The 15,193-nt window shown below is 42.4% G+C and overlaps 1 protein-coding gene across 1 annotated transcript; it reads right to left on the minus strand.

Moving 5' to 3' along the window:
* Nucleotides 1–10,967: 10,967 nt before the first annotated feature.
* Nucleotides 10,968–14,196, minus strand: IGIP (IgA-inducing protein). The gene has a single exon (XM_011997215.1). It carries the CDS (start codon nucleotides 11,296–11,298, stop codon nucleotides 11,137–11,139), a length of 162 nt encoding a protein of 53 aa, XP_011852605.1. The 5' UTR covers nucleotides 11,299–14,196; the 3' UTR covers nucleotides 10,968–11,136.
* Nucleotides 14,197–15,193: the final 997 nt, after the last annotated feature.

The raw sequence follows: 15,193 nt of genomic DNA on the forward strand, positions 1-15,193 counted from the left end.
GGGTTAAAAGACTAACACAGAAACACAACTATAAAATAAGTATAAGAAAATATAGGAGAATATGTTTATTATCTGGAGATAGGGGAGCCTTCTTTACGAACCGTAAAATACAAAGCCATAAAGTAAAGGAGTAATACATTTGGTTACACCGAAATAAAAAGCCTCTGTATAACCCAAGGCACCATTAAAAAGGTTAAAAGAATGAGCTGGCCTAGAGTGAGGGGTGGCCCATTCTGCTAGGCAGCAGACTGTGAGAAGACATGGCCTTGGAGGCCTATCTGCTCCCTCACAATTCCCTCAAAAGAAGTCATGGTTTGAGAGGAAGCAAATGAATGCCAGAGGGTGGCCATTCCCCATTGTCCATCATCCACAGAGTCCTACAATCTAGAGATAAGTCATAGTTATCAAGAACCAGCTCAAAATGAGTGGATAAGTGGAGCAGGGTGCAGGAGACAGTAAGCGAGATGGAAGGAGTAGAAACAACTTTGCTGGCCTCGGGGTAGAAGGAGGAGGAAGGGCTGCCTCTGTCAGAAATCATAGTCTCCAGTCCTTGGGCCCATCTTTCTGAGTGGATATGGTATAGGCAACTGCTCCTAAGACTTCCTTTTCCCTGAGTAGGGAGCTTTTGGGGAGAGCATATGGGGAAAATGCCACCCTGTGTGGGCTTTAATAATATCCATGAGACCCCCTGAGCTCTGTGGGGATCAGGGCTATCTTGGAATAACGGCCTCTGCCAAGACCCCCAGGGGCAGTGACGATAGATATGCTCATGTTCTTGGGTGGGCTTGCATGGTCTGATAGCCCCAAGTCAGAGGCTTATGTCTTGGAGACATGACTCTGTTTCTTTTTTTTCTTTTTAGATGGAGTCTTGCTCTGTCACCCAGGCTAGAGCACAGTGGTGCAATCTCGGCTCACTGAAACCTCTACCTCCCAGGTTCAAGCAATTCTCTGCCTCGGCCTCCTGAGTAACCGGGACTACAGGCACCCACCACCAATCCTGGCTAATTTTTTTTTGTATTTTTAGTAGAGATGGGGTTTCACCATATTGGCCAGGCTGGTCTTGAACTCCTGACCTCGTAATACACCCACCTCAGCCTCCCAAAGTGCTGGAATTACAGGTGTGAGCCACTGCCCCCAGACTGACATGACTGTTTCATGTCTGGAGAACACTCTGATACAAGGCCCCCGAAGCAAAGTGAAACTGTTGTCCCATGGAGGCTTTACCAGCCAGCTTACCCTATGGGGATCAGGCTGTTTCCTAGAGAAGCCAGGGAATTACTGCACTCAGCTACTCTCAGCTCATACTTCCCACTTGTGAGCTGAATGATCTCAGAGGGTGTTTGCCTGATTCAGGTAGGATGGCAGCCACATTCAATTCTTATGAAACCTCTGTGGCATTCTGATACCATTTGGTAAACTGCACTGAGCACATGGACCTGTGGTTGAGAGAAAGGGAAAAATTTGCAGCAAGGGATGTCAATGCCATTTTCTAATATGAGCAAGGGTATGGAACAAAGAATCATGGATACTGAGAGAAGCAGGAGACAGTATCAGGACTGGCCAGAATTGAAGTATAGTCTCAGTGATGGAATCACATTCCAAGAAGCATCAAACAATCTCACAGGCCCCAATTTGACTTTCAGAGATATGGTTCAGGATTTGGAGAGTGAGGATTAAGGAATAAGTAAGCACAGCTGAGGATAAGATCAAGGTACCTTAACCCTCAGGAAAGGATGCCACAGGGGTAAAGAGAAACCATTGACCCCTGAGAAATTTTTTTAAAAATGGACTGTGGAGCTTAGATTCAATGTCTCTAAAAGGAAACAATTCCTTTATATAAATGCACAAACAATGGCTGAGTACCAAACTACGTACCAAGCATTCAAGTGAGGGCAACATAAAACAACCTCTGTGCCTCCTATCATTACGACCAGCAACACACACCTGTGAAGTTGTGTGTGTTGTAGTGAAGTCAACCAGCCTTGCCCCCATCGCTGAGATGAGACCAGACCAGTCCACTCATTTGGCACAAAATATGTCAGTTTAAATACCTTCTAACATGCAACCAAATTTCAGGGAAAACAGGGGATATTTAGTGAACTCAAAAATCCCAACTACCCAAATGGATATGGGAGGCTCCAATCAGCCAACACAGGTCCGATAAGGAGAGTAGCTGTCTTCTCTCTCAATGCCTAAGCAACACCGCTTCCAGGCCCTTTTTCACTAACAGTCCTGATGATCAGCCAGGTTGAAGGGTGCAGTCTTTTAGAGACCCCATGGAGGAAGGTGCTGTCTCTACTCTCAGATCAGGACCAGTGATTCTGAAGCTATTTGGGCTGTGGCTCCCCTTGGGAGTTTTGATAAAAACTATGGATCCCCTTCTCAGAAAAATGTACATTGCACATACAGATATAATCTGTAAAATTTCAGGAGCTTTAGACCCCCAAAAGCCCCAGCTTAAGAATTCCTGCTGAAGACAAATCACTCCTTTTCTTACTCAAGAGCTGTTTCCCAGGGCTGATTAACTGACATCTTAGATGTCCAACAGGTGAGTGAATATTCAGCATTGAACTCTAGTCATCCCATGCCACTGGCAGATGGCTGGGTCCCTGCTGTTGCCTGAAGCCAGAAGGAAGCAAAGGCCCTAGACCAAGACCACATTTTGTTTTTCAAAGGAGAACTCTCTACCCCCACCAGAAAATCTCAGACATCCATGGCCTGGAACACAGACACAAAGTGACAAGCCAAAAATAAATCTGGTGCAATATACAACTACAATCTGTGAAGAGAGCCATAGACTGGGCTCTTCTTGGGTTGGTGGGCCAAAGCTGAAATGGAGAGTCAGAGTCAGATGGGTCCTCCGTTAGCTAAATGCAGACTAGCTGATCATTCTAGAGAGGCACCTGCTTTTTTTTTTTTTTTTTTTTTTTTTGAGATGGAGTCTCACTCTGTTGCCCAGGCTGCAATGCGGTAGCGTCATCTGGGCTCACTGGAATCTCCTCCTCCCAGGTTCAAGCAATTCTCCTGTCTCAGCCTCCCAAGTAGCTGGCATTACAGGCACCTGCCACCACACCCAACTAATTTTTGTATTTTTAGTAGAGACAGGGTATCACCATATTGGCCAGGCTGATCTCGAACTCCTGACCTCCACCTGCTCTTTTTCACTGCCCCTCTACCTGGCATGTAGAGGTTGCTAGAGGCTATGCCCTTATGAACTATTTAAGTTCCATATTTGTTTCCCTTTTTTCCAAAAATAATAATGATAGCAGCATCACTGATTAAACATCAGTATTGAACAGTACTCTGTGCCAAGCACTATGCTATAAGCTCTTGGCACAGATTATTTCATCTTCCCCAAAATCAAATGAAGTAAGCACTCTTGTTATCTCATTTACAAGATCAAGAAATAAGACTAGGAGAGGCTTAGTAGAGTTGCTTAAGGCCATAGAACTAGTGAGACAGCGAGCCTGAATCTGCATTTAGGCCTGATTTCAAACCAATACTTTTAACCTCCACTCTCAAACGCTCATTCCCAAAAGATTAATATTCAGACAAAGGCCTAGGAAATAGTCCAGAGTGATAATCTCCAGAGTGAGAGCTCTAGTTCTTGCTTCCGCCTCCCCATCCACTACCCACCATGTGGCAGCCTGGTTCTCAAAAGGGGCTCACTTTATGGAGAGTTGGTTGGAAATCCTCAAACTCTATCTCCTATCTCTGTCTGACTTTGCTATTTGAGTCCATACTCTATAGCCCTAAATTTATCTAGAAGCCTAAATTTATTTTAAACTCAGCTCAGCCCAGGAACCTTATTTCCCTTCAGGTTTAGAGTCAAGGAGAAAGATTCATTTCTGTTTTACCACTGGAACGTTGTTGGTGGGGGATTAGTTGTCATCACTCCCATTTTAAATATTTGGTGTGTGTGTGTGGAGTGCTGAGAAACAGAGTAGAGTAGCCCAAATTTGGCAAAGTGTCACCAGCGGTGCTGGTGCCCTATGGAGGCCAGGATTCTCTAGATACCTCCTACCCCTCAGCATTTGGAAACAGGGCACATCACGTCTCAAATAGCTAGTCTTCTCATTCTAGCGGATTCCAGGGAGAGTGAGTGCCCAGCTCACCAAGTGAAAGGCACAGAAGGATGTTGCCCATTGTATGCCCAGTGGCCAAGGGGGCCCCAAGTACATGCTGAATGGCTAGAGCCTCAACCATGTTTTGGGAGGCAGTTGGGGGCAGAGTGGGCATTAAGCTATCTGCTGAGTCCAGGGTTGCTTGTCCTTGTCCCAGAGCCTCATCTGAGTTGAAAAAGGGAGAGGAGATGCTGGGCCTACACAGAGGTGGGAGATGCAGGAAGCTAATGAGGTTGACTGCAGGCGAGAAGATCATCTCATCTTCAGGATCTCTGTTCTATACCACCTGTAGGACAGAGGAGAGATAAAGCAGTAATGACAGTACCCACCTTCAAAATGGATGAGGAAGTCAGATCCAGAGGCACAGGTGACTCCCAAAAATGGTCTGGACTCACTGGAGTCCAATCAATTTGTCATCAGATAGTTGCAGAATGTCTGCTATGTGCCAGATTAATCTGGGCATTGGGGATGCCATGGTGAATCCTGCCCTCAGTGTTAGACCCTCAACAGAAAAAAAAATACATGAGGAAGACCATCTGGACAGTGATAAACACTAGGAAGAAAACTGAAACAGAGTGGTAAGGGAGAGTGATTGGAAGGGACCATTTCAGTTTGGTTGTCAGGGGAAGCCTCTTTGAAGAGAGAACATGAGACCTGAGGCTTGATTATGAAAAAGGGCAAGTCATCTGAAGATCTGGGGGAAGTGCATTCAAGGAAGAAAGAAAAGCAACACCAAAGGCCCTTAGGTGGCAGTGGGCTCTGTGCATTTAAAAAACAGAAAGGCAACCACTATTGCTTGAGAGAAATGAACAAGTAGGTGAGAGGAAGGAGCGAAAGCTGGAGGGTCAAGTAAGGTCAGATCATAGAGGCCTTGTAACCACAGTAGAGAGTTAGACTTTTATTCTAAGTGTAATGGGAAGCAGGGAGTGACATCCCTCAATTAGCACTTTTTTTTTTTTTTTTTGACGGAGTCTCGCTCTGTCGCCCAGGCTGGAGTGCAGCGGCGCAATCTTGGCTCATTGCAAGCTCCACCTCCCGGGTTCACACCGTTCTCCTGCCTCAGCCTCCCGAGTAGCTGGGACCACAGGAGCCTGCCACCACGCCCACCTAATTTTTTTGTATTTTTAGTAAAGACGGGTTTTAGCCAGGATGGTCTCGATCTCCTGACCTTGTGATCCGCCCGCCTCTGCCTCCCAAAGTGCTGGGATTACAGGCATGAGCCACCGCGCCTGGCCCCAATTAGCACTTTTAAGATCACTCAAGCTGCTGTGTGAATGGATTACATAGGGCGATCATGGCAGTAGGGGGACCAGTGAGAAGGCTGTTAGGTGAGAAAATCGGTGTCCACATCATTTGTCATCCAGACCAAGATACTTGTGCAGGTAAACAGGGGTGCTACAAATAATTAAGCGGGGACAACAGGCATAACCAGATGGTCTCTGGCAAAGTGGGACATATGGACACTCTGGATATGATAGACTAGGGCAGCAGTTTCCAAGGTGTTGTTCCTAGATCAATAGCATCAGCATCGCCTGATTAAAATTAAAAATGCAAATTCTCAGGCTCCTACCCCAGCCCTTTGAATCAGCAACTTGGGATGGGCCCAGTGGTATGTCTTTTAATGATCCCTTTAGGTGATGCAGGTTAAAGTTTGAGAATCACTTGAGCTAGTGACAGTGGTATAGGTGATGAGGTGTGGCCAGACACAGGACATAGTTTGAATATGAGGGGTGAAAGAAACTAGAATGTGGCAACAGCTCTTTGTTTTTTGTTTGAGTGATGTGTATATGGTGGTGCCCTTTACTGCAACGGGAAGGACTAAGATGGGGAGAGGATGGGTTTTGTGAGGGGATTAAGCTTTCGTTTCAGATGTGTGAGAGTGCAGACACAGGCCTTTCTTCCCTGGGCTACCTCTCAGAACAAGGAAGCATTCTAACAGCCAGAGGACAGCCAAGCTCTGCAGCTTTAGGCACTCTTTTCAGAGTCAACCTCCTTATGAGTCCCTGAATTGAGAGAAGGGACTTTTCCCAATGAAGTTGCTCTGAGTACCACTTCAAGTCATGGCCCAAGAATGACTGTGGAGAAAAAGCGGAGCACTGCCCTCAGAGCCAAATAACTGGCTACTCGGGCGAAAACAGCTAAAGACAGTACAAGTTGAGATGCTTTTATCTAGAAAATAAAAATCTGGGCCTTGTCTTGGGAGTTCTCTTGGAGACCAAAACTTGCCGGTGACAAAGCTCTGGCTGTTGTGAACGTACCCGAGCCAGGACTGTCACAGGAAGTTCAGCAGTTTTAGCAGTTGTGCTCCAACACACAGCTCCTAGCTACAGGAGGAATCACTTTTCTATTTGGTCCTGGACTCCTAACCTGGCACCCCATGCCTGAGCATTTGGTTTTTGTTTGGAGTACATGGGCTACATTTGCAGCAAATATAGGGAGCAGCAAGCCCTTATCCCTGTGCTGTCTGGTGCAGGGAATGCACACCATCAGTGACATCCAACAGTGCACAGATGAAAAGAGAAACAAGGAGTATGTGGCCACCCCTCCTTGTAGTGGTGCTAGAGCAGGTGGAAGCCAGAGACAGATAGACAAGCTCTAAGTTCCAGAGCAAGGATTCTTAACTTGGATCTTTGGGGTTCTGTGGTGCAGCTGAGAGAGCCTCAAGCTTTCATCAGATTCTCAAGCCTAAGACTCCAAAAGAAATAAAGAACATTTGCTTTAGACAGCAATGGTGCTCACACTTTAGTGTGCTTCAGAATCACCTAGAGGGCTTGTTACAATATGGATGCTGGGGCCCAGCCCTAGAGGTTCTAAGTCAGTAGGTTTGGAGTGGGACCCAAGAATGTAAGGGGATGCTTGGCCCAGGGGCTACGCTTTGAGAACCACTGCTTTAGAGGATACCAAAAACCATGAAGAGTTCAAGTTCAAATTATGATCTTTCCTTTTCAGACAGGAGTTCCAACAGATGCCATAGTCCTTGAAACCACCCCTAAGTCCCAAGGAACTTGAGATTTTATTTTTGGAAGAAGCCCCTGGAGAATTACAGACTCTGGACCTCTCCTTGAGGTCAGGAAACATCTGGGAAACAGCATTTTATAGGGTGCAGGAAAATGCCTCCAGAAACTTTAAAGCCTAAGCAAATCTGAGCTGAAAACTACATGGCTTTCTCTGGCTGATCCAATTGCTGCACCAATTGTTGGTGAACAGTGAGGTTTTGAGAATCTGGGCAGACCCAGATCCTCTCCTAGAGACTATCTCCTGATACTTGTTGTTGAACTTGTGTCTGAAGCCACATGGGCTCAGATAGGAGGTCTGCTCTAAGGAAGAAACAGTGTCTGCTGCGGGATAGAATCTGGGTATAGGAAGGAAATCAACAACTCAACTAGACAGAATTCAAGAGCCTCATTCACAGAACTCTTTGATCAGGTCATTGTGGTAAGGGCGGGAAGAGGCAGGAATAGTACTCAGGGCTGTGCTTACTTTAAGCAAGAGCAGTGGAGAGAGGCCTGGTAGGGCCATCTGCCAGCTTCCTTCAGACCTGCTCTGAGTAAGTCATTCCCCCATGAAAGGGGAGGGGGAAATGAAAATGTGGATTCATTCATGAATCAACCTCTGAAACAGGAAGTGTGGCTTTTGAGCTATGCAGAAGAATCCTCCTTTGCTCCCGGTAATATTGGCTTTGACATTCAGCTACATACATCCTTAGGGGAGGCAAAGTCAAAGTCAGGGAGACCCTACAAATTAAGGGATGAGGAGGCAACTTCATAGAGAAGGCAACATATTAGAGTGATTGAGACTGTGGCTGTGCTTTGCCATCATCCTACCTGGACTTGAATCCTGACCGTGGAGTTCTAGGCATGTCATTTAATCGTTCTGTGCCTTAGTATCCTCATATATAAATTGAGGGTAATAACAGTGCCTATTTCATAGAGTTATAGTAAGAATGAAGTAAAATAACACAGGTAAAATGCTTAGCTTGGTGCCTTGAATATTTTAAGCACTCAATGTTTAAAAAATAAAGTGTGGGATGGTGGCAATACAGACCCACCCTAAGTGACACTGCCAGAAACAGAAAGTGGAGCTATGTTACACCTACTGCTAGTCTCCACAGAAGGCTGACAGAGGTCTGAGGTGTGAGATGAGCACAGGGAGAGCCAGGATGCCTTTGATGGTGGGGTTAACTAGACAACCCTACTGGCTGTAAGGCAGTGATATCCTATTCTTTTAAGCCTTGCAACATTCAATGAGTCTGTTTTGTGACATTTTCTCACTGCCAATCTAACTGCCAAATAGCCTGATGTGAGGAAATCGAAGTGAATGAAAATCAATATTGGTAAGAAAATTGTACTGATGTCATTGGAAACGCTCTGAAGATGTGCAATATTTAGGTAGAATCCCCAATTTCAGGGGAAAAACTGTGGCTCCTCCTCCTGAAGTTCTAGAAGGTGGGGGTGGGGGTGGGGTGGGGGTGCTGAAGTGAGAACAGTGGAGGTGTGTGCTGGCCCTCAGGTGACCTAGCAGGCAAACACCGAAAAAGAGAACTCTCTTTTCTCTGGTCCTGAAAGAACAGGACCTCTTCCAAAACTCAGTACCCAAGATAAAACAGTCCTGACTGCTTAGAAATAAATTGTTCCTGAGACTAGGAACAAAGAGATTTCTAAAAGCCATGCAAAATACCGAAATAAATGATATACCACATGGTTAAATGAAAGTTAACATCCATTGGAGGTGGAGGTAGGAAGAGACCACCAATTACATCTTAGAAAAGAAAGAATGACAAATAGTTCTGTTTAAGCATGCTAGGTTCCTTTCTTGAGGGGCTCCCCATGGTCCTACCAGCATTGCCTTATAGTTCCGACCTGGCTGTCTGGGATGCTCCTCCTGTAGCCCTTCAGTAGGACCTCACCTCGGGTCCTCTTGCTGTCCAACTGACCACTGGGCATATTTAATCATGGTCCTATCTGGAGTCTTTAAAAGATGAAGCGCCTGACTCCTGACTTTTCACTCCCTCATACTTGCTGGGAGTAAATCATGGCTGGAATTGCCACCACCTCCTGTGCTTGAGTCCTTCTCTCGGACAGGAACCCAAAGATTTATCTGATCTCTGCAGAGAAGAGAGCAGAATCTGGTCTCTTCTTCAGGAAGTAGCCACCTGTCTTCTGTGTGCACCCCCCAAATCAGAGGCACCATAGAACTTAGGGAAACTGAAGTTTCTTAGGCATCCCACCTACCTCTCTAAAACAGAGGCACCCTCAGCTTTCAGTTTTCATAAAGCAAAGTTTCTCCATTGTTTTTATTGAAGTTGGTGGTTGTCAGATGTGGAAGCTAGTCCATCCTTCTGTTCACTCCAAAGTAGGGACCTTTTATTTACTTTTTTCTTTTTTGAGATGGAGTCTCGCTCTGCCACCCAGGCTGGCGTGCAGTGGCACAATCTTGGCTCACTGCAATGTCTAACTCCCAGGTTCAAGCAATTCTCATGCCTCAGTCTCCCAAGTAGCCGGGACTACAGGTGTGCACTACCATCCAGCTAATTTTTGTATTTTTCAGTAGAGACGGGGTTTCACCATGTTGGCCAAGCTGGTCTTGAACTCCTGACCTCCAGTGATCCACCCACCTAGGCCTCCCAAAGTGCTGATATTACAGGTGTCAGCCACCATGCCCAGCCAAGCAGGGCCTTTTTAGCAAGAAAACAACAAAACAATACTCACAATGAACTCTCTTGGGATTCCCCATGAGAAGCCTGGAACTGTAATAATGTGAACTTGAGATAGCCTACGGACATGCATCAAGTGTTAGAATATAACTGCTGTCGTATATACTTAAGTAACATTGAGAGATTTTTCATAGTGTGATTTTTGCCAGGTTATCCTGGAGAACTACTTGCTCCAAGCATTCCTCATATCCAGCTTGAAGGTAAGTGAAAACATAAAAAAAGATAAAATAAAAGGAGAAAGCTACAAATAAAACTTCAAACTCTACTTAAAAAGGTTGAGGAAAATATATACCTGAGGCTTCTGAGGCCTTTGTTGGTTTTTAAGTTAGAGGTCAAAATAGGTGGTTCTTGTGGTCAGATAATCTACTCTTCTGGAAGGCCCCATTGAAACTATCCTGAGGGATGGCTCCTGTGTCTTGTTTTTATTGGTAGCTTCATTCACTGTCTGCCATTCCACTCACTAGAAAAACAGTTTTGAAAGAGATTTTAAACCGCAACCTCTATTTTCTAAGTGTTCAACAGCATAATACGGCAACTATTAAAAATAATTTATTAGATATTTCAAATAACTAAGAGTGGAATTAGAATGTTCCTAACACAAAGAAATGATACATACTTCAGATGATGGATACCCCAATCATCCTGATTTAATCATTACCTTGTACGCTTGTTTCAAAATGTTACATGTACCCAATAAGTATGTATAAGTAGTAGGTATCCATGATAATTAAATTTTTTTAATTGTAACTGACAGGAAACAAAAAACCTTCCATGAGAATGGAGCATGATCTATGGGAAAAGGTTTTCCTTCTCTTCAACATGATGGCTAGGTTAACTGTCATACCACCAGAGAATTTTTTAAATGACCCAATATGCCAGGATAGGGAAGCCATTCACATAAAATTTTTTAAAATAAGCAAACCTATCTTAAAGTAAAATGGAAGATAGAGTTCTCTAGTATGAGAGCACTTTTAATGCTTGCAGTCGATTAATGATCATAAGTAACAGGCAAGTATACCTGCTACTGAGTCCTAAAAACGGTTTCCACCTATCAAAAAAAAAAAAAATCCAAGATCGCAACCAGACCCCTTCCCCCAAAAAGCACTGAAACAAAAGACTGATCTGATTATACAGTCACATGAAAAATAAACATCTTTATTTTTTGCCTACTTTATTTCATTTTTTCAAATAAAATTTAAATCTGTACAAAGTATACTGTTACAGTATATATTTTGTAAGAATCAATGCCTAAAATAATCACAATACTTCAATAAGCAGTACAGCAGACCTCGCTAGTTTTCAGCTTTGATATTGAACAAACTCAAGCCGGCTGATGCACAACACGTTTGCTTGGTTTCCACATGGTGAATTCCCAGCACTTAGATGGGAGAACATGACAGCAAATATGGTAATATTACAGCCCGACACACTGCGTTTCTTCATGTGATAATAACTGCACATATTTAATACAGAATGCTCAAATTTACTTTTTAAATTGCATTTGCTTACTTCTTAGTTGGCAAAATTCAGCATTCTTAAATGGGGTCCCCAAACAGTGCAAATTAATGATATTCTAACTGTATATTGGCACATCTCCAATAAGGATTAACTTGTAAACTCAAAGAATATCAACAACTTAGTCCTAAATTTTAACTAATATACATCTGGTCCATTTAACCAAAGTCATTTTGGAAAGATATTAAAGAACAATTCTATTTCTGAAAGGATATTGTTTTGACCATTCTTTAGAGAAGATAAATTTTTAAATTGTCATTAAAATGTTTCACTATAAAAATTTTACAAACTTGATTAGAAATTTCAAGATTATGATTCACAGCAGACAAATACAAACTGTATATTCCAACAATACCTATTCTTAAAGACTTTCAAACAGAGCACAACCATGTCAGCTGTGTTAACTAAAATTCTGAACAGTGTACTAAATTTATAAGTGGTGCTGGGTCTAGCAAGTGTAAATACACAGTATATTTCAATGAAAAGAATTGTCTTCTTTATACTTTATTTGTTTTCCCATAAGGAAACATTAATGTTTACATTCTTTAATAAAGTTAATCTTACATCAGAATATAACTTAATACTGTCAGCAACAGGGACCACACACAGTAAATAAGAAGCACATTTAAAATAAGTCTGATTTCACATAGATTAACATTTGTTGGTTAATAAAATATTGACAGTATTACAATCTTACAATATTTACAGTAAGAAAAATCTAGAGTAATATATACCTTTCACAGCAGGATTCCTTTTTGTAAAATTTCTTCCAGTTTGGGATTGTGTATACACGAAAAGCTCAAAATAAAGCAACTCTGCAATATAATCTTAAAATAATGGCTACTAGGGGGAAATTCTATCACAACCATTGAAAATAATGGTGACTTCTCACGGAGTCTGTGGCATCTGAGAACCCAGTTAATTAACCAAAGTCTTGCTCACATTAGCCTCAGTTACCCAGATTAAAGCAGAACTCCGGCCTTCCCTGACTGCTGAAAACCCAACAGATTTTCTCAACATGCTATAAGGAAAGAGGAAAAATTGATTTCAGCTCACACCTCATGGCTGGAAGCCTCCGGAAGCCTCCAGCCAGTGCACACTCCCCGACTTATGCTAAAAGAGGGCCAATTTCATCCCCAAAGCATCACAAGAGTCCACCCTCCAACCACAAGGCACTCTGACACCAAACTCACCCATTCCTCAACTCTTGTGCCCTAGGATAATGCATGAACTTAGCCCATATAATACACACCAGCATCTCAGAGACTTGGGACCAGGGCAAAGAAAGAGACTAGTGTAGTTTGCACTGAGATCAATAAGAAAAATGGGAAGTGATGCACATTTCCAATTAGAATGACAAGAAGAAGACCCACATCCCTAAACTGGAATTTGGCCAGGGCATCAGAGTTAGCACCCCCTCTCTGAGTACCACTAGCGATTAGGATGTGTGCTCTGGGCCTCCTCTAAAAGAGAGCATCTACAGTAAGTAACACAGTATGGGACATTAGTTCTGTGATGACTGCCAAGAAAGCAGATACAATTCTTGAATCTGGGGCTGTCTACGGCACCTGAGGTCAATCATCCAAGCTGTGACCTGTCCCAACCCTGCTTACTTTAAGATATCTGATGGGCACAGAGCACTCAGGGATATGGCTGCTGGCTACTTTGGACTCTAGATCTCACAGGTAATCAACAGGTATCTGGGATTGAATTAGCAAACTGTACCATAGCTCCTTAAACAGACACTGTCAAGTATGAAATCATGTCAAGCATGAATCTTCACTGTCAGGTCAGAAATTGAAGTGGGAGTCTTCCCACATCAGCCAAGGTTATTTTGTCAGAACCTTAGAGGAGTTAGACAGTTTTTCATGTTGCAAGTGATTAGTTTACTTATTTCAGTCAAGCTGGATTGGCAAACCAGACTGATTTATTTAGTTAGCTTTGTTTTTTTGATTCTTATGTGTGTGCTAACCCAAAGCTGTTGTATTTGGGCTAAATACACTGACAGAGAAAATTCAAACGACAAAAGTTTTCAGAAAACTTCTGTGGCATTTTTTCTTTTTGGAAGTAAATGCAAGATCTAAAGGTATTTCTACCCAACAAAGTCTGTTTAAGTGTTTAATGTTATTTCCTTTTTGGTCCTATACAGAATGCTATGACTTCTATATAGGTCTGAATGCTGCTCCATGTAGATTCCTTCTGTATATCTAAAAATATATACTTTTCAGTAGTTCAATACATGGTTAATCTTCCCACAGAGGAAGATTTTTGTAATCACATGTTGCAAAGTAGAAAACATCTCCTTTCTAAGAAAGGAAATATACTTTCCTATTGTACACTTTTGAATAAGCCCAAAGGCATGCACCAAAAATCATTATTAAAACTAATACATGCAATAAAATGGTGTAGAGTTAGACTTAAAGTGCTGCTTCTCAATTTTTTTAATTTGAAGAAGACATTTTGTCAGTTGTAGACTCAAAGATCTTTCCCCCACCCTCCCTCCCCACCCCCTGGCATTAAGAGAGAAAAGTAAAAAGTATGCATAAATCTTTTAACTATTCTTTACATGGGGGAAAGAACAGATATATCAACTATCCTATGTATCAACTGGATTCCCAGTTTTAAATAAAACCAATATTTACTGGTAAAAATTGTCAAAGCGAATACACCCAAACAAATGTTACTAGTAAATAAATGTTCTACATAGAGAATAATTTACTTTGGTTTTATGCGCCTTCTCAAAAATAACACTAGTGTCCCAACGTCACCAAACTGATGTGTTCCAGCAAAGTTGTAAGGCAAATCTTTTTTTCCCTAGTGACATCTTGTTTCCCAACAGACAAAACTAAAATCTTTTGGTGAGGAAGGGGTTAAGATAATGGCTAACCCCTTGGCATCCTGAGCATTGTGGTTTATCAGACTCTACCCTGCTAGAAATTGTCAGGCACCCTGACCCCTGCCTTGAACCAGGAATGGCTCCCACGTCTAGAGGTGCCCTGACTCCTTATAAATAGCTTTCAGAACTTTGCTTCTTTTTCCCTTCTCTCTGGATGTTATCATGTCTAACGAAGCTGGTTGCAATGTCACATTTTGCTAGTAGGGGCCACCATCTAACAATAATTCCAATATGAAAGGTTTTAAGCCAATAGTTGGTTCCTAATTTTATCAACGATTTGTACTAAAATTCTCTATAATTTACTTAGAGCAGAGATCTTTAACTTGGGTTTCAGAAGATGTGTGATGCCCCTGAGGTTGTATGCAGAAGTATTCAGGTATGTGCATTTTTTTTTTTTCCTGGGTAGAGGATCCATCACACTTTCATCAGATTATCAAAGGTATCTGTGACTCCCAAAAAGGGTTATAGGGACTTAGAGGGATACCCGTAATTCATTTTATACCAGGACTGGGAAATGGGGGCAGAAAACTAAAAATGGCCTCAAAAAAGGCCAGGGACAAATTGCTGATCTTTTCCCTTTATTCACATTGGGAAAATAAGTGCTTCAAACTGGGAAAAATCATTAATTAAGCTGGTTAAACTCCATTAAAAAACAATCAAATCACTTTCTAAATTTTTTTCATTTTTGATATGTGGTAAATTTTGTCTCCAAGAAAAGGTTCGGAGACTGAATTTTTCTCTTTTCCTAAAGGAAATTCATATATAGAATGCTGAATATCATCCACATTTAAAGATTTGACAACATAAAAGTTAGATAACTCTTAATGATGTGAATCTTTAACTTAGGATTTTGAGTAAAGGATTATCTAGAATCAAATATACACTTATTAACCTTCATTTCCCAAAATTGGTCCATATTTAGACAACTACCTGGCACAATTTCAC

Source organism: Mandrillus leucophaeus, unplaced genomic scaffold, assembly GCF_000951045.1.
Source record: "Mandrillus leucophaeus isolate KB7577 unplaced genomic scaffold, Mleu.le_1.0 Scaffold534, whole genome shotgun sequence".
NCBI lineage: Eukaryota > Metazoa > Chordata > Mammalia > Primates > Cercopithecidae > Mandrillus > Mandrillus leucophaeus.

Excerpts from the sequence above, each read along its gene's own strand:
- IGIP (XM_011997215.1), bottom strand. The coding sequence starts at position 11,298 with ATGTGCAGTTATTATCACATGAAGAAACGCAGTGTGTCGGGCTGTAAT.